General features: G+C 41.6%; 1 protein-coding gene across 1 annotated transcript in view; it reads right to left on the reverse strand.

Annotated features, from left to right (window-relative positions):
* Window positions 1-27,452, reverse strand: part of LOC137334460 (voltage-dependent L-type calcium channel subunit alpha-1C-like) — a 435,374-nt gene that overhangs the window by 17,028 nt on the left and 390,894 nt on the right. Inside the window, exons 36-41 of the mRNA XM_067999141.1 lie at window positions 26,857-26,959; window positions 25,822-25,923; window positions 24,144-24,271; window positions 16,022-16,156; window positions 13,520-13,872; window positions 4,016-4,144 (exon numbers count right to left, since the gene is read on the reverse strand). Coding sequence (XP_067855242.1) covers window positions 4,016-4,144; window positions 13,520-13,872; window positions 16,022-16,156; window positions 24,144-24,271; window positions 25,822-25,923; window positions 26,857-26,959 — 950 coding nt within the window. The remainder of the gene's footprint in view (window positions 1-4,015; window positions 4,145-13,519; window positions 13,873-16,021; window positions 16,157-24,143; window positions 24,272-25,821; window positions 25,924-26,856; window positions 26,960-27,452) is intronic.

A 27,452-nucleotide genomic window follows, 5' to 3' on the forward strand; every position in this document is an offset into this window, starting at 1 on the left:
TGGTTTCAAGGTTAAAAAAGTCTGAGTGAAATTGGGCTACACTTTGAAAAACAGGGATAAATATATTTGTACCGGATAAATAATATTTTATGGCGAGCACATCAATAATGTGTAATTCAAAACCTCAAAGCATGAACAATGCTCGAGTCCAAAAAGTGATTAAATCTGTCAGTGGTATTGGCACTGTGTTACCCTCAGGGGGAGATTTTGCAGGCTGCAGCCTGGCGGAAATGGAACTGTAGTGCCCCGAAAATGGTGGGGAATTACATGCCGTCCCGTTCCCGCCGTTTCTGTAGCTGCCACAATCTTCCCCCAGTCGGGGCAGTTGGAGCGCTCGGCTGAGTCATGCGATAGGCACTTTTAATATGCAGTCGAGGTCCTATGATGTACATAGGACTCCATCTGCCATTGAAGGACAATATTAGGCGGACTGTGAGCCATGCACATTCCACCCAATATCAGCTGGTGGTCCAGCCGAAGAGTAGCCCACAGGTAAGTTTTACTGTAATTTTATGGGGCCAGTAGGAGCTTCAATGCTTCTCCAGGCTGCACAAAACCAGCATGGGCTGGTGTCATTCCAGGTCCCGTTCCTGAAAATGTGAAGTCATCCACTTTGGGAGGAAAAATAAAAAAGCAAAATATAATTTGAATGGAGAAATACGACAAAATGCTGCGGTACAGAGGGATCTGGGTGTCCTCGTACATGAAACACAAAAAGTCAACATACAGGTGCAGCAGGTAAGCCGGAAGGCAAACGGAATATTGGCCTTTATTTCTAGGGGGATGGAGTTTAAAAGCAGGGAAGTCATGCTACAACTGTACAGGGTGCTGGTGAGACAACACCTGGACTACTGCATACAGTTCTGGTGCCCTTATTTAAGGAAGGACATACTTGCATTGGAGGCAGTTCAGAGAAGGTTCACAAGGTTGATTCCGGGTATGGAAGGGTTGTCTTATGAGGAAAGATTGAACAGATTGGGTCTATACTCATTGGAGTTTAGAAGAATGAGAGGAGATCATATTGAAACATACAAGATTCTGAGGGGACTCGATAGGGTAGATGCTGAGAGGATGTTACTCCTCATGGGGGAATCTAAAACTAGGGGGCATAGTCTCAGAATAAGGGGTCGCCCATTTAAGACAGAAATGAGGAGGAATTTCTTCTCCCAGAGGGTTGTGAATCTTTGGAATTCTTTACCCCAAAAAGCTGTGGAGGCTGAGTCATTGAATACATTCAAGGCTGAGTTAGACAAATTTTTGATCAGCAAATTTTGGAGTCAAAGGATATGGGGAAAAGGCGGGAAAGTGGAGTTGAGGTAAAAATCAGATCAGCCATGATCTCATTGAATGGCGGAGCAGGCTCGAGGGGCCGAATGGCCTACTCCTGCTCCTATCTCTTATGGTCTTATGGACTCCCCCCCCCCCACCCCACCAAAATCCAGTTTCTTAGGAACTGGAGGCTAGCCAGGTCGCCAAATATTGGGTGGCTTAAAGCCGGCGGGATGCCCCGGGGCACTCGTTTTCTGCCCACAGCCTGCCGGCCGAATGCTAATGAGGCCTTGTCTTCGAAATGGGTTGTGCCTCTTGCTTGGACTATCGGGTGGCCAGCGGGCATGTTGCACCGGCTGGCCACCCAAAGTCCGCACCAGGGAAAAATCTGTCCCATAAGCTTAGACAGTAAGTGATTAAATCAGTCAATTGTGTCAGGATGGTGCAGATCACGAGGCTTAAGCAATCTAGATCCAAAAATGATGAGAACATATCAGGAGTGCGTAACCCATGAGGATGAGATCCCTCCCTTATGACAGGAAGTCCTTGGTTCAGCAGCAGTCCCAGGGAAGGCAATGTACCTGCCTCCAGCCCTCAGCCAAAGGAAACCACAATAAAAACTAAATCTGAGGAGGCCAAAGCAGGATGACTATTTAATTAAAGACTTCTCCTGACCCCATTACTAATCCACTTCCATTAAGCGGTAAAAAACTAAAAGACAATGAACAGCACCTAAACAACATTCGAGTGCAGTTAACAGTAAGGGTTTGTATTATTCTGTGTACACCTTTAGCTGTACTGAATTAGCTCTTATGTACTGAGATGCTTTTCATGTATATAATCTTCGGGTGAGGATTAATGCATGATTGTGACTGAATGAGCAGGATACGTTTTCCGTTGCTACTTCTGACACGAACACCATCATTTAATTCTCAACATGGTCCCACTCTTTGGGGGTGAAATTCAACTTCGGCGGGGACACAAAACGAAGGATAGCGAATCGGCCACCTGTTATACACCCCACCCAATTCTCCTGTCCATTGACTCCAATGGAACGGAAAATTGGGCTGTGTGTACAACGGGCGGCCGATTTCCTATCGCCGTTTAATGTCCATACCAATGTTGAGTTTTACCCCCTGTAAGTTATACTATCCAGAGGGTTGCTTTCAGTCCAGCCTGGGCAGGAAGACAATCCATTTTGCACACTACTGGTTTCACATCTCATGGAACCATGTAATGTACTACAAAGTATCATTGCTAACTAGGTATTAAATTTATCGCCATCCTGTTCTTTTATATAAGGTCACACTGAAAAGTATATGTGACTAGCACCAGCAAGAGGAAACATGAATTGTCTTGAATGGAATATTCCATTCTGTCTTTGAATACAAATGCTACTTGCATGTTGAAAAGTACAAAATGTTTTGGTTTCAATTTAATTTCTCCATAGTCACAGATATGGTAGCAGCATTGCTCCTGAGTTTGCCTGAGTATATTCTTGCTGAAATTGGGGTGGGTTTCTCCTAGGATTGCTAACTCTGGTTGAATGTATTCCTGGAGGTTTCATAAACTGCACCCTCCAACCGCCCCACGGTGTCTAAACAGCTTTTCCCTACATCTCCAATATTTTTATAACTAATAACCAAAAGTGTTCAAAGAAAACAAAAAAGACACACAATTTTATAATGCCGCAATGATTTTTCTCCTGGATTAATCTTTAATTACTGGATATTCCAAGACAATCCTGAAGGTTGGCAACCCTATTCACTCCTCATTCATTGTTCTCCATTATCCTATATGCCCCTTTGTTTCTTTCTTTCCATTCTTCCTAAAGGACAAGATTAGAAAGATCATGGGAAAACCATCATCTCAAAATTTCCCTCCAAGCCATTCCTTCATTCTCACTGGGTCAAAATCCTAGAATTACCTACCTGACACCGTAATGGAAGCACCATCGCCAAATGAACTGCAGCGGTTCAAGGAGAAGGGTCCTATATAGGACCCCGATTGCCATTTGGGGAGACAACTGTAAGAGTGTGCTCCAAGGATGCTCCGACCAGTTTTACTAGTGGTACATCTCAAGAGGCCCCAAAAAGGTAAGTTTTAAATTATTTTTGTGGGGCCAGGAGCAGGTGTGCTCCTCTAGGCCCACAAAGCTAATCTGGGCTGCTGCCAACCCGGGCTGTCCCTCTCCATGATTGTGAACGCCCCCTCCTCCCCACAACTTACCTTCTGCCAGCTGAGTGGCGTCCGGTCCACCTGATATTGCACTGGCCTGAATCTAGCGAGCTGCATCGGGTCGTCCCTCTAGGTCGAGCAGCTTGCTAGTTCTATTTAACACCTTAAAACGCCCGATAGTTAAAATCTACCCCATAGTTTGATGCCTTGTTTATTCATTAATTATGCTGGTTCAAATCTTTTCTCTTTTAACTTTATTAACCTTCGGTTTTGTTAAAAGATGGTGTAATTAGAACTTTCACCCCAGGTAGTTGGAACTCTGCCCCTTGTATACCGAGTTAAAGCACAACATTAACCATCACTTGCTGAGCTAGGATTGTTGGAGCAGGTGCCAGACTATCAAAAAGTTCTGGGGTTATCCAATAACAAACCTGCACAAACTCCCTAGATTTTCATGTGCTCTTGGCAACTGTCAGAGTCAATTTTGCGAGGTTTCCGTCCTTCTTACATTTACTGCTGTTTGCATTCTGTTGTTCTGCCACCTAATACACCCGGAAGAAGTACTCACAGTTGTGAAGAAAGCATGCTCTCCTCACTGCAGCAATCAGGATCTTCATTAAAGTTCTCATCATAAGTCTCATCGGGAGATGCTTCCTCTCGTTGAATGATCGGCAAACGACTATCTGCAGAGTCTGAGCTGAAAACACAAGAGCGTACCAGGGTCATTGCACTTAATGTATTAAATCTGAGGAGCAAAGCAATCACATATATATCCTTGGGAAGAGACACTGTGTATAATTAAGCAACTAAACACCATACACTTCAATAGCTAATTACAGTATATCAAACCTCTCTGATGCAAAATTGTTACACAGACTAGTAATGACAAAAGCAGAAAATGATAGAAATACAGCAGTGAGAAAAGATAGGTTAATGTTTTGGGTAGAACCCATCTTCAGAATTTGTTCTGTGTATTTCCAGCATTTTCTGTTTTTGTTTCAGATTTCCAGCTTTTTAAAAATTTGTACTGATAATGGCAGGAAGTATTGAGAGAAAGAAACTGTTGCTAGAAAAACCTCCACAACATTTAACTAAAGGACCTAGCAAATAATTATTGATTCTCCTAATTATAAGGATATGATTCTAATACTTGTGAACTCAAGGCAGGTTCAACAGATTTTTTGGGCTATAAAATCAAAAAATAAACCACTTAAATTTTTTTCTTCTCAGTTGAAACTAAAATCAAATATTTCACAGTCAGCAGTATGACAAGATAAGTGCCTCCACTAATCAGGCTAACAATAACCCACACATGACTAGATAACTCATGAGTTAACCAGTCAGCATCAGGCGTGGAGATATTTATCATACCTTGCTTTTGATTATGATTTATACCTGTATTATCATTCCTGGGTTATACAGCACAGTTATGAAAAATATATTGCAAATGTTTTGCACAACACATCACCAGTTTTTTAAAATTAAGTTTCCTGGCGGACTATCTGTTTATCCATAATACATCATATCCTCATCATATTTATTTGAAGTCAAATTGTGAAAGATTTGTTGGTGGCGAGTTTATCAACTAGCTAGCTTGTTTTATCAGCCGGTAGCCCACATGATAATGCTAAAAAATTATGGTTTATTTGTTGTTCAATTGTCACAATCAGAAATTCAGTCAACAAATTCTGAAGAGAAGTTGTTAAGCGATATATCATAGTGTCACAGTAGGTACAGCGCAGGAGGAGGCCATTCGGCCCATTGTGCCTGTGCCAACTCTTTGAAAGAGCTATTTAATTAGTCCCATTCCCCTGCTCTTTCCCCATAGCCCTGTAAATTTTTTCCTTTCAAGTATTTATCCAATTCCCTTTTGAAAGTTATTATTGAATCTGCTTCCACCACCCTTTCAGGCAGAGCATTCCAGATCATTACAACTCTACGTAAAAAAAATGTTTCCTCATGTCACCTCTGGCTCTTTTGCCAATCCGTGTCCTTTGGTTACCGACCCTTCTGCCACTGGAAACAGTTTCTTCTTATTAACTCTGTCAAAACCGTTCATGAATTTGAACACCTCTAACAAATCTCCCCATAACCTTCTTTGTTCTAAGGAGAACAATCCCAACTTCTCCAATCTTTCCACATAATTGAAGTCCCTCATCCCTGGCACCAATCTAGTAAATCTCTTCTGTACCCTCTCTAAGGCTTTGACATCCTTCCTAAAGTGTGGTGCCCGGAACTGAATACAGCTGAGGCCTAACCAGTTTAGCATAACTTCCTTGCTTTTGTACTCTATGCCTATTAATAAAGTTCAGGATCCCATATGCTTTTTTAACAGCCTTCTCAACTTATCCTGCCACATTCATAGATTTGTGTATATGCAACGCCAGATCCCTCTGATCCTGTACCCCCTTTAAAATTGTACCATTTAGTTTATATTGCCTCTCCTCATTCTTCCTAACAAAATGCATCACTTCAGACTTAAATTTCATCTGCCATGTGTCTGCCCATTTCACCAGTTTGTCTATGTCCTCCTGAAGCCTGTTATTATCCTCCACATTGTTTAATACATTTCCGAGTGTCATCTGCAAACTTTGAAATTATACCATCTATACCCAAGTCCAGGTCATTAATATATATCAAAAAGAGCAGTGGTCCTAATACTGACTCCTGGGAAACACCACTGTATACTTCCCTCCAGTCTAAAAAATAACTGTTCACCACTACTCTCTGCTTTCTGTCCCTTAGCCAATTTCCACACTGCCACTGTCCCTTTAATCCCATGGGCTTTAATTTTGCTAACAAGTCTATTATGTGGTACTTTTGAAAGTCCATATACAAAACATCAACTGCAGTACCCTCATCAACCATCTCCGTTACTTCAAAGAACTCGATCAAGTTAGTCAAACACAATTTTCCTTTGACAATCTGTGCTGACTTTCATTTATTAGCCCATACTTTTCCAAGTGCCAATTAATTTTGTCCCAGATTATTGACTCTAAAAGTTTCCCCGCCACTGACATTAGGCTGACTGGCCTGTGATTGGAACAGGGGTGTAACATTTGCAATCCTCCAGTCCTCCGGCACCATCCCATATCTAAGGAGGATTGTAAAATTGTGGCCAGAGCCTCTGCAATTTCCACCCTTACTTCCCTCATTAAACCAGGATGAATCCTAACTGGACTGGGTAACTTTTCTTCTTTGACTACTGCCAATCTTATAAGTACCTCCTCTTTATCTATTTTTATCCTATCTAATATTGCTACTACCTCCTCCTTTACTGTTACAATGGCAGCATCCTCTTTAGTGAAGACAGATGTGAAGTATTCATTTAGTGCTTCAGCTATGACCTTTGCCTCCACTAGAAGATCTCATTTTTTTGTCCCTAATCGGCCTCACACTTCCTTTGACTACCCTTTTCTTTTTATATGTTTATAAAAGACTTCTGGGTTCCCTTTTATGTTAGCCGCTAATCTATTTTCATACTCTTTCTTTTCCCCTCTTATTCCCTATTTTAGGTCTCCTCTGTACTTTCTGTATTCAGCTTGGTTCTTTACTGTATTATGAACCTTACATTCATCATAAACTCCTTTTTCTGTTTCATTTTAATCTCTGTATCTTCAGTCATCCAGGGAGCTCTAGCTTTGGAGGCCCTTCCTTTCCCCCTCATAGGGATGTGTCTGCTCTGTACCCAAACCAACTCCTCCTTGATGACCTCCCATTGTTCAATTACTGTTTTGCCTATCAATTTTTGATTCCAATCCACCTGGGCAAAATCCCTTTTTAACTCACTGAAATTTGCCCTCCTCCTGTTAAGCATTTTCACATTTGATTGTTCCTTGTCCTTTTCCATAACTATTCCAAACCTAATGATATTATGATCACTGTTCCCCAAATGCTCCCCCACTGAAACATGTTCCACATGCCCCACTTCATTCCCCAGAACTAAATCCAGCACTGCTTCCTTCCTGGTTGGGCTAGAAACACACTGTTCCAGGAAGTTCTCTTGAACACATTTCAGGAATTCCTCCCCCTCTTTGTCCTTTACACTGTTACTGTCCCAGTCTATATTGGGATAATTGACGTTCCGCGTTATCACTACTCTATAGTTCTTGCATCTTTTTGTAATTTGCCTGCAAATATTCTCCTCTATCTTCTTTACACTATTTGGTGGCCTATAGTATACACCCAGTAGCATAATAGCTCCTCTATTGTTCCTTAATTCTATCCAAGTAGATATCTTACAATTAGTCAACAAAACAATAGATTACAAAGTCCATTTAATAGTCATGAAATTTTGCTTGTGTTAGATATTAGTTGTTAAATTTTTGTTACTCCACATGTACACTAAAAGCGACAACATTTTGGAATTTGTTCGTATCCTGAGATCTGTCAATAAATCTTTTCAATGGTACAAAATAAGTCAAAATAGCAACTACACATAAATGGGCTGGAAGATGGTTTTTCATATTTGCTGACTATTGTTAATCCCGTCAATAGAGAAACCAATATTGACTTCATGTAAATAAGGTAGTTTCTGCTGAATTATGCCCATATAAAATCATGAAAGGGTAAATATTATTGAGATAAATAAAAACAAATTTGGCTGTTTAGAAGTAAATAAAGATCTTGGTTCCCAGCAAAGATTCTGGTTGAAACAAAATATAGATTTTAACCATTTAAAGAAACAAGTGCAGCAAAAGTGGACATTGGAGGATTGGCTAGGAGACAGGGAGCTGGGAGATATGATTTTATTAGTAAGGTGATGACATTGCTAGTAACAGCATATCTGAGTTACAAAAAGATTAAGTAGTGAATTAAATGTAATGCTAACAAACATTAGAATGAATAAGTTAGAAATGAAAAGTAATTAGTGACTGTAGTTCTCCTGGTAGAGTACTAAGACTCTGTGCTCAATTTTAACTCCCGGGCTGAAACACGGTACAGCGAACACCGTGCCTGTCCGGGAACGGTAGCAGAGAGGCTCGGCTGATTTTAATGGCCGAGCCTCATTAGCATGCTACTTGCCGACTTCCCAACCAAAACAGCTGGGATGTCAGCGGGATGTGACTGCCTAACATTTTCTGTTTTTGTCATTTTCAGTCTGTGCAACAGTTTAATATTTAAATCGGGCAGCAGGAGGCCATCGCTGGGATCTAGGAGCACTGTCCCAGGCACAAGGTAAGTGTTCTGGGACGGGAACCCCATTCAGCAAAGGGGAGAGGATGCCCAGGGGAGAGGATGCCCAGGGCAGAGGAGGCCCAAGGTTTCCTTGTGTAGCTCCTGTTCCTCTTGGCCCACAAGGAAACTAAAAATTTTCTTTGCTGGGCCCTGGCTGTTGTTCCTAGCAGGTGATGCCTGGCAGGGAAACCACCACTGCTCTGTTACTGAGGCTTTAGGTTAAAATGGCAGATCAGGCCTCAGTGACCTCATCAGAGCCCGATCTGCATATTTAAAGAGAACACCGCAGGCTTGCTGCCTGCAATTTAAAATTTAGTCGGCTAGATCAGGGCAGGAAAAGGGTGGGTAAGTCCCTAACTCCATCTTAACTGCCCACCCCCCCATCTGGTTACTTTTGTGTGGGTGGTTAAAATTGAGCCCTCTGTTTGGATCCTAGGTTTGCCTGTCTTGTGAGCTTTGCTGTCCTCCAAATGAAAAGCTCTGCTGGTTTACAGTGAGGTTGTTAGAAGTTACAGTACTTCCACTTGATGATGGAGAGGAAGGGGGAGGGACCTAATTTATTCAACTAACTGTGCCATCTATAAGCCAATAGGGAACTCAGGTCCCAGCCTGATCTGTTGTTCTGGGTGAAGAAGGATATTGCGGAGATAGGAAAGAGCTGGAAGAAGATCTGATGAAGTAAATGAATATACTTTAAAATATTTTAAGCAGTAAAACCAGGAAAAAAAATGACTAATGTCTTAGATATGGGGACGGTGTCAGAGGACTGGAGGATTGCAAATGTCACACCCCTGTTCAAAAAAAGGGAGAGGGATAATCCTGGCAATTATAGGCCAGTCAGCCTAACGTCGGTGGTGGGGAAACTTTTAGAGACAATAATCCGGGACAAAATTAATTGGCACTTGGAAAAGCTAATAAATGAAAATCAGCATAGATTTGTTAAAGAAAAATCATGTTTGACTAACTTGATTGAGTTCTTTGATGAAGTTACAGAGAAGGTTGATAAGGGTACTGCGGTTGGTGTTTTGTATATGGACTTTCAAAAGGCATTTGATAAAGTACCACATAATAGACTTGTTAGCAAAATTAAAGCCCATGGGATTAAAGGGAAAGTGGCACGGTAGATTACAAAATTGGCTAAGGGATAGAAAGCCGAGCGTAGTAGTGAACGGCTGTTTTTCAGACTGAAGGGAAGTATACATTGATGTTCCCCAGGGGTCAGTATTAGGACCACTGCTCTTTTTGATCTATATTAATGACCTGGACTTGGGTATAGAGGGCATAATTTCAAAGTTTGCAGATGACATGAAACTCAGAAATGTAGTAAACAATGTGGAGGATAGTAACAGGTCAGGGAGACATAGACAGACTGGTGAAATGGGCAGACACATGACAGATGAAATTTAACACAGAGAAGTGTGAAGTGATACCTTTTGGTAGTAAGAATGAGGAGAGGCAATATAAAACCAAATGGTACAATTTTAAAGAGGGTGCAGGAACAGAGACCTGGGGGTGCACATACACAAATCTGTGAAGGGGCAGGATAAGTTGAGAAAGCTGTTAAAAAAGCATATGGGATCTTGGGCTTTATTAATAGAGCCATAGAGTACAAAAGCAAGGAAGTTATGCTAAACCTTTATAAGACACTGGTTAGGCCTCAGCTGGTGTATTGTATTCAATTCTGGGCACCACACTTTAGGAAGGATGTTAAGGCCTTAGAGAGGGTGCAGAAGAGATTTGCTAGAATGGTACCAGGGATGAGGGACTTCAGTTGTGTGGAGAGACCGGAAAAGCTGTGGTTGTTCTCCTTAAAACAGAAAATGGGGAGATTTGTTAGAGGTGTTCAAAATCATGAACGGTTTTGAGAAAGTAAATAAAGAGAAACTGTTTCCAGTGGCAGATGGGTCGGTAATCAGAGGTCACAGATTGAAGGTGATCGGCAAAAAAAGCCAAAGGCGGCATGAGGAAACATTTTTTTAGTCAGCGAGTTGTACTGATCTGGAATGCACTGCGTGAAAGGGTAGTTGAAGCAAAATCAATAGTAACTTTCAAAAGGGAATTGGATAAATACTTGAAAGGAAAAAAATTACAGGGCTATGGGGAAAAAGCAGGGGAATGTGCTAATTGGATAGCTCTTTCAAAGAGCTGGCACAGGCACTATGGATCGAATAGCCTCCTCCTATTGTAATATTATGATACTATGAATTACCAGTTTTCCCCTATAAGTCTCCCATCAGTGAGTTTATGATCTCAAAGCCTGGCCGACTCAATGAGGTGCACATTAGGGATAAAGAACAGATGCAGTAACTGAGGGAAATTAGAGGGTTAGCCAACTCACACAATTCTCACATGCCTCTTAGTATTTGGTACAAGGAGGCACTGGCTGAGGCTTGGATATGAATTACCTTTCTGCTCTCTTTGTCAAGCAATTGTGTTGAACCAGAAGAGGGGGATCTGAAGAGATCCTAAAAATAACTTAGCTAATAAAATAAATACATCTATGGTTTAACTGGAGCAAGAAGAACATTACTAGGGTTAAAACTACTATAGTTAAAATGAAGAACACTCAGAGGGGTACATACCGTACCAGTGTTTCATAATACCGTGTCCTGTTTCACAAGAGAGCACGAAAACAGACAAGAAAAATGATTTAATTAGACATTATTTTACATACAAAAGACAGCTCTCGGAAAACAAAAAACAGTGTAATAAATGAAAGAGCCATGAGCCTCACATTGTAGAACACCGTCTGTTGTGGTAGGGCTCTGCAATGCTTGCATAGCCTGTTACAGTGGGGTTATACTGTACTAACGTCATCTGTTGAACTGGGGATCACATTGTACTCACACTGTTTGATGTGGTGAGGTTCCCACTATTTATATTGCTTAAAGTGGGGCTCACATTGTACTTATAGTGCTTGTGGTGGACACACATAACTTATATAAGGCTAAATTCAGCAAGACTGCACCTAGCACAGATTCTCACAAGACAGGAGTGCAGGTCAGAGATAGGGCTATTACTATAATGCTCAATCTCCAGTCTGCACTCTTGTCTAGCGAAACTCATTCATTGTGGCTCACACTAATTACTTGGTGCACTCAGTGCATGTTGTCCTGGGCTCATCTGAACTTAACGTTTGTTGTGTTGGGTGTCATTCAATACTCATACTGCCTTTACATGTATGGCTCACACCATAAGCACACTGCATGTTGTAATGGGCACATACTGAACTTACAATGCCTGTGAGGATCACACTATACTCACACTGCTTGTTGAACTTACAATGACCCAGTGAGGATCACACTATACTCACACTGCTTGTTGTAATGGGTTCATGCTGCACTCATGTTGCCTGTTGTGGTAAGGTAATGCTGCCTGATGATAATAGTACTTTAAATACAGTTACTTTGATTTTTCCCTTAGTTACTGCTATGATTATACACTAAAAAATATACAAGGAATTATTTTACAAGCTTATGCTCCGAGCATGGAGACTCGCTTGCAGGAAGTGTATATCAGGAATTTGGTAATATACTCCCCACAGTCTTCCATCTAAATGGACAAAAAATTATGGACAAAGGCTACTTGAGTCCCAAATGTACACTCCCGATGGGTAATGCTCTGCGCCAGGGGTGCAAACCCGTAACTTTACTCCTATGGGGTTATGCTGACTGTTGCTATGGTTACGCTGAAGAGTGAATCTACAGCGTCCACCAACCCCATTTGGAGGCTGTTACTGTCCCATTAACAACAATTTTGGCAAGTTAAAATTGGCCTCATTGAGTCTAACTACTTGGGAACTAAATTAACATTATTAGACACATGATCATAAACCCAACAAAGATTCAATATCAACTGTGTAAATTAATTCAACTCTCTCATGGTGCATTCAGTAACTTTTTCAAACCCGTACACCGATCGTGCAATTCAGTAGGCACTGATTAAACAAAAATATTCAAAGATTGACATAAATGATTGAAACAAAACAGAAGGATGCCAAAATTCATTATAATTCTTATAACTATTTAAATTTTAAAAGGTGCCCTGATCATAAGATGCTCTCTGTAATATTTCCAAGTTTGTCTCAGTTCTTGTCCCTGCTTGAACTGGGAGCAGTATGTTGACTTATCTGATTCTACTTAATTGTATTGTTTAACAGGGTCTGGTTATTTACACATTTAGATGAGATCCCACCATCATGCTGCTGACTTTGTGAGTTGTTCGTAAATTGTGACTTATTCAACTCATTAATTTTTAGTTGTCTTAAGTGCTTAAAAATTAAAAATTAGGAAGCAGTTTTCTAAAATTGATATGGTGTTGTTCTTAGGAGCAAGTTTGAAGAAATGGATGATGAATGACAAGTGAGTGTATCAGGGGTTTGACAGCACCAGGGTTTATTTTGGTACAGAGCTAAACTATGTGCTACTCAAATCATTTTTGTGAGAAAACCCCAAAATATGTGCATTTTGGAGTTAATTATTGCAATAGATCAGTAAAGTTATCACCATAGTTCTTTCTTATGTTTTCAATTTTCTATTCTCTTTCCCTGAAGAAGGTACCACATGCTGAAGTGTAGGCCCACAACCATCGACAGCTCTCTGGTAGCTCACTTCAAGTGTGAGCCCAGGCAGTGAATATCAACAAGTTATTTGAATGTGAAGGACATCATAACCAAACTATTGAAACTATCCTAACTCAAGGCCCACACATGCACACTTTCCAAGAAGGGTCACTGAACAGTCACTAGGAGCAGAAACCTTGGCTGCATTTTCCCCTCCATAATCCTTTTTTATATCAAAAATACTAATGTAATAAACAGACTTGAAACTGAAATGACAGTGAATTGGATTAGCAGAAGATCATCTTCATATATGTTGCAATATGACTAACTTACCTTTTGGGATTGATCTTCCATGTTGTGGCTTGCAATAAAAGTGCTGAAGTCAGAGAATTGCTATGACCATCCACTGTGCTTACGGTGCTTTGGTAATTGACTGGACTTGGGAATCTGGCTAGTGCAGTGTTGTTGGCGTTGTTAATGTTGGCGTTTGACCCGGAGGAGGAATAGCTGCTTGGAGTGAAGGTTGAATCAACCAGTTTCTCATGGGATGGTGACTCTATTTCAACTTGAGAGGTTCCTGATTTATTGAGGTGCAAAGGACGCTGGGTGGTGAAAGTTTGTGGGAAGGTGCCTCTACCATCACTTGGATAATAGCCAACATGGTTACCAAATAAGCCACCAGCCCTCTGTGGGATGAAAACATGCTCAGTCATATACAAACTTTCAATATTATACAGTATACACAGAACCTCTAACAATCAACCTACATTTTTCACTATAAGGACATCATATCAGCTGCCATGTGCCACAGCAAGTGGAGGAATAAGTTGTGCCACAAAGTGGAAGGACTTGGGTTCAAATTTACGATTCCTCACATAATGACTTCTCAATATTTGCCAGGGTACCAAGTAGATGCAGAGCAGAGGTGTGACAGTTCCACAGACCAGGGAGGATGAGAAAACGGAATAATCTTATACTTCTCCAAGCAGTCAATTATAATGCAACACTGGGACAGGTCTGAGAGCAGATTCCTTCCTGCACTCTCAGCCATGGAACAGTGCAAAAGGTAGGAGGATACCCAGGAAGCAGGAATACAAGAAAGTATGAATTGGGAAAAGGCCATTCGGCCTATGAAGCCTGTTCCTTCCACAAAAGTGCCACCCCGCTTGTCAAAGCCAAATCAAGCAAAATTCTAGAATATTTATGTAGCCTAACTGCTGACATTAAACATCCTAGATCAGTTGTTTCACTTGGCATAACATCTCCATAGTCGAACCACCTTAGAAACCATCCTATTTCACACAACATTTGATTATTCCTCTCTGTAATTATCATTGTAACACAGAATCCTGTTCCTTGCTAGATATTCATTTAACTTCCTCAATAAGTATGTTTCTAGTCCAACAAGGAAAGAAGCATTGTTTGATTTAGTTCTGGGAAATGAAGTGGAGCAAATAACTAATATGAGCGTGGAAAACACTTGGGAAGTAACGGCCATAACTTACTTAGGTTCAATGTAAGAATAGAAAAGAATAATGATGAATCAAAGATAAGTGGAAAAAGGCAAAGGTCAGTGTGATGAGTTCTTGCCCAAATTAACTGGGTAGAAAAAATCATCAAACAGTTTGATGGATCAACAGTGGGAAATCTTCAAAAATGAGATGGATAGAGTACAATACTGCTATATGGTGAAAAGTAGCTGCTTCAAAGAATAGAATTCTGTGGATAAATATATTAAAACTAAATAAACTTAAAAAGTAACTTATGATACAATTAGGGCTAAAAATGCTAAAGAAAATTAGGAAGAATATAGAAATTATAGTGGGAAGATGAAAAGGGAGATTAGAAGGGCTTTTATAAAATATTTTGAAAGTAAAAGCATTGTTCAAGAACAGGTAGGAGCACTCAGGAATAAAGGAGGGGGTGGTCAAGTTGTGGATGATGAAGGTAAGGCAGAGATATCAAATAAATATTTTTGCAATTTTTTTTGCAAATGATGGTGGAAGTCAGAAAATAGGTGCAGTGGAGGAGGATACGGAGCAATCGTTAGAGGTGGCTGTTGAAAAAAGATTGGGTTTGAAAAAAATGGCAGAACAAAGTGGATAAGTCACTAGATCTTGATGACATTGAAAGAAGCCAGAGAGGAGATAGCAGACTCCTTCAAAAAATTCGACTGGTGAGACAGGACATCTATTTCCAAATAACCACTGCTCTTTTATACAGCGCACATCTAAAAATTCCTTCTAGCCATTTACCTATGGATAAGTCAAACTAATTGGCCTATAATTCCCAGGTTATGACATACTACCCTTCTTAAGTATAGATACCACATGGGCCTCTCTAGTCCATGGGAATACCCAAGACCTCAAAGAGCTGTTAAATAGATGAGCCAATGGCTCACATAACACAGCCCCATTTCTATTAGTACTCTACAGTGAATATCATTAGGCCCAAAAGCCTAATCTGCCTTAAGAGCCCTAATTTTAGACAGGACTACTTATACATTGACTTCCATAGATTCAATTCTAGTAGCACCTCTATCCATCAGCACTGGCAACTCAGCACAAATGCAAAGTAACGATTTAACTCAACAGTCATCTTCAGGATTCCACTCAAATCCACCCTGTAGAATCTCTCAAGGGTGCTATACATCACATTATATCGTGTAAAATACTGGCTGAATGTTATGTAAACAATGTCTTAAAATCAAAAATGAGTGCAAGAAAAATAGGCTGCTAAGCTGATAAAACCACATGACACTGACCACAACAGGATTTAAGGGGAAAAGTTTAAATTCCTTCATGATTTTTAGCAATTACCTAATGTGAAACCTACCCTGAAAATGTCATCTTCAGATGCAGCTGAAGCAGCCTCCTTCATTGCTTTTTCCAGTTCTTCTTCTGCTGTCAGGTCCCCAGATATGGCACGACGAATCTCAGGGCCAATGTCATGCAAAGTACGCAGACCAGCCTAGAAAGTAAAAAAGGGGAAAAGAAAAAGGTCTAAAAGTTTCTTTTTAAAGTGTGAACATTTTCCTTTACATCTTATTCTATAGATATTGGGGGGAGTTTTAATCCCCCGCCCAGCGGGAAGCAGGTGGGGAGGCAGTTAAAATGGAGCGGGAGACTTACCCACTGGCTTCCCGCCCCTGAAGCTGGCGAGGTCCTTCTTTAAATATGCAGATCAGGGCCTGATGATGTTTGTGGAGCCCGACTGCAAAATTAAACTGAGGCCTGAACGGGGAGCTGTAGTGGCTTCCCCACCAGGCCAAAGCTGTCGGGAAGTGGATCGAGGGCCAGATGAGGCCCAGAGAGGTATGTTTAAGTTTCCTTGTGGGCCAGGAGGAGCAGGACTGTACAGATGCATACAACAGTACTCTACCACTAATGTCCACCCATCAATTTTGTTTTTTTTTTAGTTGAACTTGTTCTCTGTTTAGAGTCTGGGTAGGCTTCAAAGATGAACATGCCGGGAATAGTGCATGTGCGGGTATATAACCAGTTCAGCCATTTTAAAAGCTTTATTTGATGTTCATCAAACTTCATAGACATTGTACTTTCATAAATTGGTTACCAAAAAACAAAAGAAAACATAAAACCCGAGAAATTCTTCTCTTTCATGGAAAGCAGAGGGGCTAGAGGTTGGGGCGGAACCCATCTCTGCCTTGTGATAGCTGCACTTCAAATTCTGATGGTGGCGCGGATCCTGCTTCCACCTATCTCCCTTGTCCCGACGTCAGTTTGGAAATGTGTCTCGGGGGTTCCTGGTCCTCCAGAAATCCTGACAGATATGCCAGCAATGAAGCCAGTGGAAAGTACGCCTGCAGAAAGCAGGCATAGGTGTGGTGCTGGGCCACATATGGGCGCCACCAAAAAGAAATCAAATGTTAATAGATCCCATAGGGATCTTCCTTCAAATGACAGAAAATACTTCCGATATCGTATTTCTATCATTTGCATAGAATTACAATACACCTACCTTTTTAGGGATAGGCATATTGTACAACCCCTGTTACATCCAGGGTGAATTCCTGGAAGTGACAGGGACAAACGGGGAGTCGCTGGAGTGGCTCCTGAAGAAGATTTTGTCTTCATCTGCCCAAGACACCAAGGGGTGTTTAACTTGAACAGAGAATCTAGCTTTTGTTTGAGACATGTGAGAATTGAGTTTCAAGAGTATTACAGAAATTTAGGTCAAGGAAATTTTTCTCAGGGAGTTTTCTGGTCCAAAAGGTTGTGCTTTGCATATGTTGAGGCCACTTTAGACCCACCAACCTATTATCATCTGTAATTGCTCTGATAGCAGTTCCAATCTTTAAAAAGGAACAACTAACTCTTTCCAGTGCCCAATTCTAAGTCATAGAGATTAGCTTGAAGGAACGATTATTCCATACTGACATCATGAATACTGTATGTTCTCAAGAATTCTAAAGACCTGTAATTTTGTGCATATGTTCCCTAATCAGAACTGCAATATTCCTCTCAGATAATAAAAGGGTCATAAATTAGCATCTCTCTATCAGATGTTGACTGATCTGCACATTTCCAGTATTTTTTGTATTTATTTTAAAGAACAAAGGGCGTTAAATTGGGCCGTGTAGTGCCTGTCATTTCGGCGCTACACAGCCTCTCCGACATCTAAGATGGCACCTTGGATGCGCACACACGTTTCCTGTGTGACGTGCGCCAGAAGCCATCTTGGTATGGGAGTATGCGCAGGCGCAGATAACGAATGCTGGAATCATGTAAAGTAGGGAGAAAATGGCTTTGATCAGTGTGCAACGCTGATTTAAAGTGATAGACACCATTTGGGACTTAACGCTCAACTCAACGCACTGTCTTAACCCCGACCACCTGAACGTGTCTTAGAGTGCCTGGAGGACCCCCCGCCAGCGCTATGTAAAGGGACCGTGCAGGATTTACAGGTTAGTGGCTGGATTATTGCTTCTGGCTGCCGAGACATTTGTAACTGTTTTTGGAGGTCTCCTGGACTTGAATACTAGGATGCGGGGACAAAGCCTAATATTTCGAGCCAGGACGTGCAGGAGTGAAGTTGGGAAATGCTTCTACACACTAAGGGTGGGAGACATTTGGAACGCTCTTCTACAGACAGCAGTTGTGCTAGCTCACTTGTGAATGTCAAATCTGAGATTGATAGATTTCTGTGAATCAAAGGTATTAAAGGTTATAGGGCTAAGGCAGGTATATGGAGTTAGGTCACAGGTCCACCATTATCTCATTGAATGGCGGAACAGACTCGAGGGGCTAAATGTCACTGCCACTTGCTGCTTCTTGATATGCGCCACCTTCTCCTGCAAGAAAGTGGGACGTGTATCTGGGTGATGTGCCTGTCATGGTTGAATAGCTGCTAGTGTGTGTGGCCTGTGAGTTGCGGGTTGGTGGCTTGAAACAATGGTAATGTGTAAGGGTGAGAGGAAGCATCTGATTGGAAGAGTTGAGTACTGATGGAAAGAGTTTATTGGTATGTGGGTGATGGGGGGTGTAGTGCATGGTGCAGTTGGTAGGAGACTCCACTTGACAGTTGATCTCACTGATCTCAACCTCCTAGTGGTTAAAGGCACTGGAGAATCGGTGCTACAGTGTTATACCCCCATCTCCAACATGTGCTCCCTGTGGAAGCACAGGATCAATAAATTTACACTATGCAGTCTTACAAATAAATGAGTCCCTTTTATTGGCCAAAGAGACTGCATGCTGTGACAATCATGCCCCATGATACTGCAAAACATTTACTATGTACGTAAGTCTCTGTGGATGTTGTTGAACCCACATTTGCATAGTGCCCACAGTGCTAAGTTCTCCCTTCTGTATGCTCTGGAACTTTGTGGGGGAGATGAAGGCACTGCACCTGTGAACTCTGGCTGATGTGTCCTTATTACTTGTGTTGCTCCTGGAGCAGATGCATTCAAATGAAAATTATCTCCTGCAACCTGCTCTTAAATTCTAGAATCTATTTCCATTAGGGACTTTGTTACACATTTTACAATTTTTTTCTTTGTAATTGTTTATATTACAAGCCATACAAGATTCTTCGTGATTTTCCTCCTCTAACCAAGATGATAGCTTGCTGATGTTCTGGTCTCCAGAACTTCAAAGTGGGAGAATTATCTGTGGAGACACAACTTTTGCTTATCTGATGCTGTACAGAAGGGCTACATATCACAATGAAACTTTGCAAGAATTTTGAACATGAGAACATTGGAATAATGCAAAAGCAATTAGTTATGGATTAAGAAGATTTAGAAAAGTTTTGAAGGAGGTGTAATATATTATTAAAATGCATGTAAGACAAGGTTTAATGCTAATTGTTTGGGCTGACATATTTGACGTAAAAGAGCATGATGTTTAATAAACAACTGAATACTCACCAGAATCACTGGAGTCAAAGGAGGTGTCAGGAAGGTGTACTGTTGTAGCCATCCCTTTCTTCTTCCCACCTTAGGACCTTTTCTTGGTTATTGTTTTTTCTTCAATTTTTTTTTGTAATTCTTTATATTGCACATTATTGAAGTGCTTTTGAGTTCTCAGATGTTTGAGCTACTTTGGACTCTGTTGACTTTTATGACATTCATATTCCGATCACCTTGACAACTCTCAATTATGATTATTTTGGGGCTAAAATTTACATGGTTGGGTCAGGCCGCTCACCCTTAACAGTAAGGTGCTTTATAGGCGCCTTCCCTAATCGGCTGATAGGTAGTGGAGTGGCACGCAGCCACTCCAATAGAGATATCCTGCTGTCCTTTCTGGTCTGAAGACAATCTGGAGTTAACTTTGATGAAGTTCTGACAAAGGGTCAGCGACTTGAAACATTAACTCTGTTTCTTTCTCCACAGATGCTGCCTGATTTGCTGAATATTTCCAGCATTTTCTATTTTTATTTCAGATTTCCAGCATCCGCAGTATTTTGCTTTTGATCTGGAGTTAATTTTTTTGCTTGCTTTATAGAGAGAATTTTACCTTTCCCAGGGGACCTTCTGGGACATTCCTAAGGGCCTGAGCGGAACTCAAGTCAGCTCTCACCTGGCAAGAGTTCCAATGAGACCTTGTAAGGGCAGAATTCCTGGGGTAGCCAGAAACTCCTGCAGATACAGCCCCTTGATAAGGGGAGGCGTGGACAGGTGACTCGCCTCCTCCCCCCGTTGGAATTTTGCCTACAATTTACATGAGGTAGAATCCTGGCAGAGCTGGGTTCTGCCCCAAATTTCGACTCCCTGAAGCAAAAGGTGCCACACTAGTTTTGGGCCCTTTGTTTTTTGCACCTGGAAATACACTTTGTAAAATGGTGAATTGTTTCACAAGTGTACATGTGAAAATATGGAGATTTTAGGTTTGTGCAATGTGTCCTCTGAGGGTGAATTTCTTATCTGTATATTTTGTTGTGAAGAGTGGTAAAAATATTACTCGCATAGATCAGTTGGCTTATTTGAAATGAAGGTGGGATTTGTCAATTGCTGGAGCTAAATTCTGACTGTTGCCTGAAACTTGGATAAAAAGAGCTCTGCCATTCCTCACCTGGAGCTCTGGGGGCAAAGAAATTATCGGGGCAGAACTTGCGCAGAGCAGCATGGCAACGATCGCTGCAGCTCCTGTGAAATAAATTTACGAATGTACTTACTGTGTGCTTTGTGACGTCGACTTGCATGATTTTGAACTTTTAAAGAATTGTGCGCAATCAACCTAGCCTCTGAACAGTGTAAATTGATTCGCATGGAAATGTCTGTGAGATTACAAGACATGCCCACAAAATCTGTCAGGAAGAGAAGTCACGCCCACAAGCAGGCAAGCAGACTTCATTCATTTAAAGTTAGTATTCTGGAAGCCATTGTCAACAATTTTTTTTATAAAAAGCCAAAGAAATAATTGAATTAAATTAGAGAGACAGAGGGAAAAATTTTAAAAAAAATTTTTAAATTTTAAATTTTTTTTAATGACCAAAAACTATTTAAAAAGGAGTAATATGAGACTCCACATTTTTAAAATTTAATTTTTAGTTGTTCGGCAGTCAAAAAGAGTTATCGTGCTTTTAAAACTTAGTTTAGGCCTGGTATTTTCAAGTGTGCTTTTTGGTGGCATAATTAGTTACGTTCCAGCTGGGCAGATGAGCAAGTTTGTGAGTTTTCCAGTGATTTCTATGATCATAGGGTATGATGGCCCTTTAATTCACAGCTGTCAAATTGTCGGCGAATCGATAGGAGCAAGTTCACGACTTCCGCATTTTACTGCGCATGTGCAAATGTGGCAACTTGCTCTTTTGATTCACCATAAAAAACGGAGATTGCTGTTGAGCTCTCCGTTATTTCAGGAGGAAGTTCTGCCCCATCAAGTGACCATACCCCAACACTGACATTTTTCATTAATATTAAAAGAAAAATATAAATATGGTGTTCTCCTGTGCATCTTCATATCTGTGCTGTGTTCCAATTCAGACTTTCATTACATATTCGAGACTCAGTGGGCGCTAAATTGGGCCATGCATCGCCCGCTGTTTCGGCGCTACACAGTCTCTCTGACATCAAAGATGGCGTCCTGGATGCGCATGCACGTTTCAGCTTGATGTGCGCCAGACGCCATCTTGGTATAGGAGTTAGTGCAGGTGCAGATAACGAATGCTGGAATCATGTAAAATAGGGAGAAAATGGATAAAATCAGTGTGCAACGCTGATTTCAAGTGATAGACACCATTTGGGGACTTAACAGTCTTAACCCCAACCATCTGAACGTGTCTTAGAGTGCCTGGAGTATCCCCCCACCCCCCAACCAGTGCTATTTAAAGGGACCATGCAGGATTTACAGGTTTGTGGCTGGATTATTGCTTCTGGCTGCCGAGACATTTGTAACTGTTTTTGGAGGTCTCCTATACTGGAATACTAGGACGCGGGGACATAGCCTAACATTTAGAGCCAGGACGTGCAGCAGTGAAGTTAGGAAATGCTTCTAAACACAAAGGGGGGAGACGTTTGGAACGCTTTCTACAGACAGCAGTTGATGTTAGCTCACTTGTGAATGTTAAATCTGAGACTCATAAATTTCTGTAAACCAAGGGTATTAAGGGATATGGGGCTAAGGCAGGTATATGGAGTTAGGTCACAGGTCCACCATGATCTCATTGAATGGTGGAACAGGCTCGAGGGTCTAAATGTCACTGTCACTTGCTGCCTCCTGATATGCGCCACCTTCTCCTGCAAGAAAGCAGGACGTGTGTCTGGGTGATATGCCTGTCATGGTTGAATAGCTGCCAATGTGCGTGGTCTGTGAGTTGTGGGTGTGCGGCTTGCAACAGTGGTAATGTGTAAGGATGAGAGGAAGCATCTGATTGGAAGAGTTGTGTACTGATGGAAAGAGTTTGTTGGTATGTGGATGATGGGGGGTGTAGTGCGTGGTGCAGTTAGTAGGAGAGGCCACTTGACAGTTGACCTCACTCACCTTGACCACTCATGTCAAAGCACTGAACTTTTCCTGCATTGTATCCATGTTCATGATGCTGTGCTCCTGGCATTGATTTCATCCCCCGCTGCCTCCCACTGCCTTTAAAGTATATGTCTGGAGGGCCTCTTGCTTCCCCCCCCCCCACCCCCGCCCTGCGGATATAGGATGTCCCTCCTTCTGTCCACCTCTTGCACCAAGGCCTCTAGTGCATCAGCAGAGAACCTTGGTGCACACACTCTCGCAGGCCTGGTACCAACTCAGATCGGCAGGTTGATGAGGTCTGGCGTGCAGATTGGAGGATGTGGGATTTAGTAGTGCGCAACCTTTATTCAATGTTTTAACATAACTCATCAGTGTGTAAACATAGGGATGGGACCTGCATTTGTGTTTTATATGTGCGATGTCTGATCTCCGTTCAGACAGTAGACTGTTATTTTCAGCAAATAACAGGTACCAGCTACCTTTAACAGATTTCTAAGAAACATCCTCCCTTTAAGAGATTGAGCTCCCCCTTGTGGTGGAAAGTGCGAATTGCATTGATTCCAAAGCCTGGAATGGAACATTGATTGCAGGTGTGTCCTCGGGCCGGCCAAAACGTGCGTCCTGCCTGCGCAGGGGTCATTGGGCGCGGGGTGATAGCGCATCACGCTACCTACGCCCAAAAACGGCCCCTATCCAATTTTTTTCCCCCTCTGTTTGTTCAGTCTCATGTAATTTACTAAGTCGTGCATGTCCTCTAATTTGGCTAATTATTCATGTCTCAAAATAGATAAGTAAATGATTGGACTAACTAACCATATGAGGGAGTTTTTTTCCGAAATTACATGAGCTCATCACTCCAGCAACAACTTTTTTCTTTGCTCTGCTGGAAACCAAAATTTAAACAGAAAATTCTTTTGTGCTTTTCATTGAAATGCTGAAACTGACAACTAAAATAATGAAGAACTAAAAAGTGTAATAAGGACACAGAGGCCTAGAAATTCCTGAGCGCCCATTTTCGCAGGCGCAGGATATTTACCATGATATTGGGCCTCGGGCCTTATTGTTGTAGAGCTGATGTGGCGTTTTAGCCCACCGGCGAGGATTGCAGAGGACTGCTAAGAAATCGAGCCGCTGCGGCTCAGGTAAGTGGGTCTGGGGGTTCGGCGGGGGGCGGGAGAACACGGGGCCGCGGGTTGGGATCAGGAGGGAGGCTTTTCTGACCTTGTGATTAAGGTATGTTGTCGGACCAGAGGAAGGGAACTTCACACTGTACATGGAACCTACCAGTACTTAATGCTGATACTGAATCCAAAAGCTTCCATTGCTCCTCACTAATATATTTCACCTCAATAAGTACAAAATTTCACAGGACAAAAATATTAAAATAAATTTAACATAAAAAGTATGCACTACATTGATGATTTAGTTTTAGTTAAAAATAGTACACGTGCGGTACGACAAGACACACTGCTTTTCAAAAAAAAGTAAACATAACATTTATATTAAGAAAGATTTCTCACATGTACCTGTAGAGAGAGTGCATTTTTCTGCACTGCTTTCCCAACAATCCCCTGTTCTTTGCGCTTCTTGAATTTTCTGAAGTAATCCTGGATTAGGAATGTGGCGTAGAACTTCCCCACAGTAACTTCATCATCTGGAACATAAAAATACTATGCTCTATGCAGAATAATTTATTTCTATTGTTGCAGTTACGATAATTGTAGGGAATCATAAGCAATACGATGTGTGTTCAAACACCTTTGCTGTATGAATACAGTAACTTAGTTCTGAATTAGGAAGCCTGGAACATTATCAAACATTCTTGATGGAATTCTTGATTTGGTCTTTTCAGGTCTGAAGATAACAACCCTTAAATTCCACATGGCATGATCCCAGCACTTAGGCTGGGATTGCATCCACTGATGCCCTCCAGTGCGGAATCATTCAAAGGGGCCCCAAGAGGGCTGCATTAATGAAGAAAAAAATTCCCTGGTGGAAGTTGAAGGGGCCCGGCCCTTCCCTGGCCTGTACACCCATGGAGGTTCCATTTCCATCTTCCAAGAGACAGGTACCCCTCTCCTTACTTAGCGTGTCGGCCTCTAATATTATGCTGGGTCCCTGTGAGGCTGAGGCGTGAGAACTCCCACCATAGGTGATTTTGTAGGGGCAGGTGGAGGATCCAATCCCACAAGGCCATCCTGTAAATTTCGGTCCATGACTGGGACCTTGTGTATCCAGGTCCTGGTGGAATTTGTGCGGCAATTACAGTGGACTCCCAGCGAGGTTGCTGTGGGAGTTTGCTGGAACGACTGACGAATTCCAGCCGCAACAGATTGTACAGGGCAGCTAGGTGTCACTGTTAATCATTGTACATTCCTGGCACATGAGGGCTACTCCTCACAAAAGGGAAGTCTGCTACAACTGTTGAAAGGCAAAAACTGTATTAAAAAGTCTAAAATATAACAGTAACATTCCAGAACCCAAACGCGTACATGCAAATAATTCATAAAGATAACTTGATGATTACAAATTTCAATGTCAGTTAAATCAATACTCTGTACTTAGGGGAATTTCTTAAAATTTCTTAATTCGAGGAATAAATTAAAATGAATATGTCTGCAAAGAGGCTAGTGGGATGTGCATCTAAGATTCCGCTGTTTAAAGTGCTTCTGAAAGAGGTATATTTTCAAACTGCTGGTTTAATGAATTTTTCAATAAGTATCCCAACTGGACAAAGAGTCTTCAGATGATTTCCTTAAAGATGAAATGTCAGTGTTCTTGAAACTTGCCTTAAAGCATACGTGAGAGATTGTTATTTATGTGAAAACCGCAGAGCAAATTCAGGTGAGGGCAGATGTGCAGTTAAATGCAAAAATTCGGAAGATGCTGTCTGAGATGCGCTGCTCCACGATTAGCTTTGTGAAAATGGCATCTCGCTGTCTGATTAAACGGACAAGAGCAACTCTAACTAACAGCGGGCGCCATTCGTTGACCGGTTACAGCAAATTCTGGGCCGTTGCGTTAATGACTTGGACAGATCAATCATCATTACCATCAAGGGACTAGACCAATTTCTGATTACTCCTAGAAGTCATTCATCTATCAACTATCATGTCATGTTTTATCATATGCGCTGCCAGTTATATGTTATTACAGGGAAATGGCTTCCATTTTTCAAGCTATTCCATGTTTAGAGGCGCTTACCTCCTGCTGGTGGCACGACTTGATCCAGCAACTTCATACTTGTACGTTTCCAGATTTTCTTGACAATTGCTCGAAGTTCCTCGTTTGCTTGTTCCAAATTCCCTGTTCAGACAGGACAATGAGTTTATCATTGGCTGGATTCAAACATAGGTCAGATAGGTCAATTAAAGCCAGAGTTCAACCCACTGCCCCAAACAATTCCCTCTTACCTGTAACTTCTAAGTGGAGTAGTGATAGTGGGGGAGATTTTTCGCTTGGACCCAAAACAGATGAGATATTGGTAGTGCGCCAGGACGCCTGCCCAAGGCCACAGGTAGGAGGACCAAACTATTTTCAGGTTCAGTCCTCCTTTGAATTTTACCAGCGATCTACAGGTGCCAAATAGGCGATCTCCCGGTTTGGTGCCCGCGGAATGTCATACGGCTTCTGCATGGAGATGGCGACAGGTGGTTCCTCTGGGGGAGGTGAATCCCAGGAGGGGAGGGGAGGTGGCGGCGAGAACGGGTCAGTGGCAGGCTGGAACATTTTTGTCTTAAAAATCTTTAAAAAAAGAAAAACATACCTTTTTGGAATGGCTTCCAGTGGACTCTTCAAAGAAAAAGTGGGACTAGCATGCACTTCACATGCTTCACCCATTTGTCCATGAAAATTGCAATCGGGGTCCTACACATTCACATATTTGAACAGCCTCCCACCTGCTTTGGACAGAAGTGCTGGGCGCCCACTTAAGGGCCTGCATGAAAATTGAATTAGGCAGACACATGTCCAAGTTCTGCGCCAGATCTTCCTCTGCCAGTCTCTCATTTCTCAGGCAAGAAATAGGCTACCGACAGTTGAAATTCCCCCTAGTGAGTCTCCCTCTGCAAAGCATTCATTTTATTTCTCTGCCTTCAATAAAGCAATTTTAGAATTAGATGTTCCAAATCAGGCACCTCATGACTGTATTACATCAACACATCAACATTAAAGGTTATCATAGCTTACAGATCTGAAACTAGACAAGCTAGTAATATTAAATATTCTAAAATTATGTACCTTCAGTTTTGATCCTCAACGCAGTTCGAACCAAAGCAAAGAGAGTTGCATTGAACATGACTGTACCATCACTGTTTAAAGGCATATTCATGGATACCAAGCGCTGCATGAAACAACAAACAACATGGCTTACTGCAATGCAACAAAGATGATTCCAGATTTTAGATCTCTAAGCTATTAAGGTAAGGCTAAGGAAGGTAAATATATACGCATTGGAAAACAAAATTTAAGGGATAACGTAATCCTGGTTTAAAAATAATAAAGAGCATCATTAAGGCTTTGTTCAAAATTAGTCTAAGAGAACTAGAGCACTCACGGTCATAAGAAATAGCTTCTTCACTTAGAGCTGCTCATGCAGATTTTCCTTTTATAGCATTTAGTTATAAAGGATCGCTTGGGCACACAGAAGAAAATTGGGCAGGGAAGATTGCACAGCTGTAATGGAGCCTGCCCGATTTAAATGAATGGATGGAAAATCGGTTGGGTTTCCTAACTCATGTATGATCCTCTCCATCCGATTTTCCTCCAGGTGTTCTACCCAGATGATTTTACATACCCAAATGCTGTAACAGGTATGATGATGTAGTGGTTATGTT

This window comes from Heptranchias perlo, chromosome 18 (genome assembly GCF_035084215.1).
Source record: "Heptranchias perlo isolate sHepPer1 chromosome 18, sHepPer1.hap1, whole genome shotgun sequence".
Classification (NCBI taxonomy): domain Eukaryota; kingdom Metazoa; phylum Chordata; class Chondrichthyes; order Hexanchiformes; family Hexanchidae; genus Heptranchias; species Heptranchias perlo.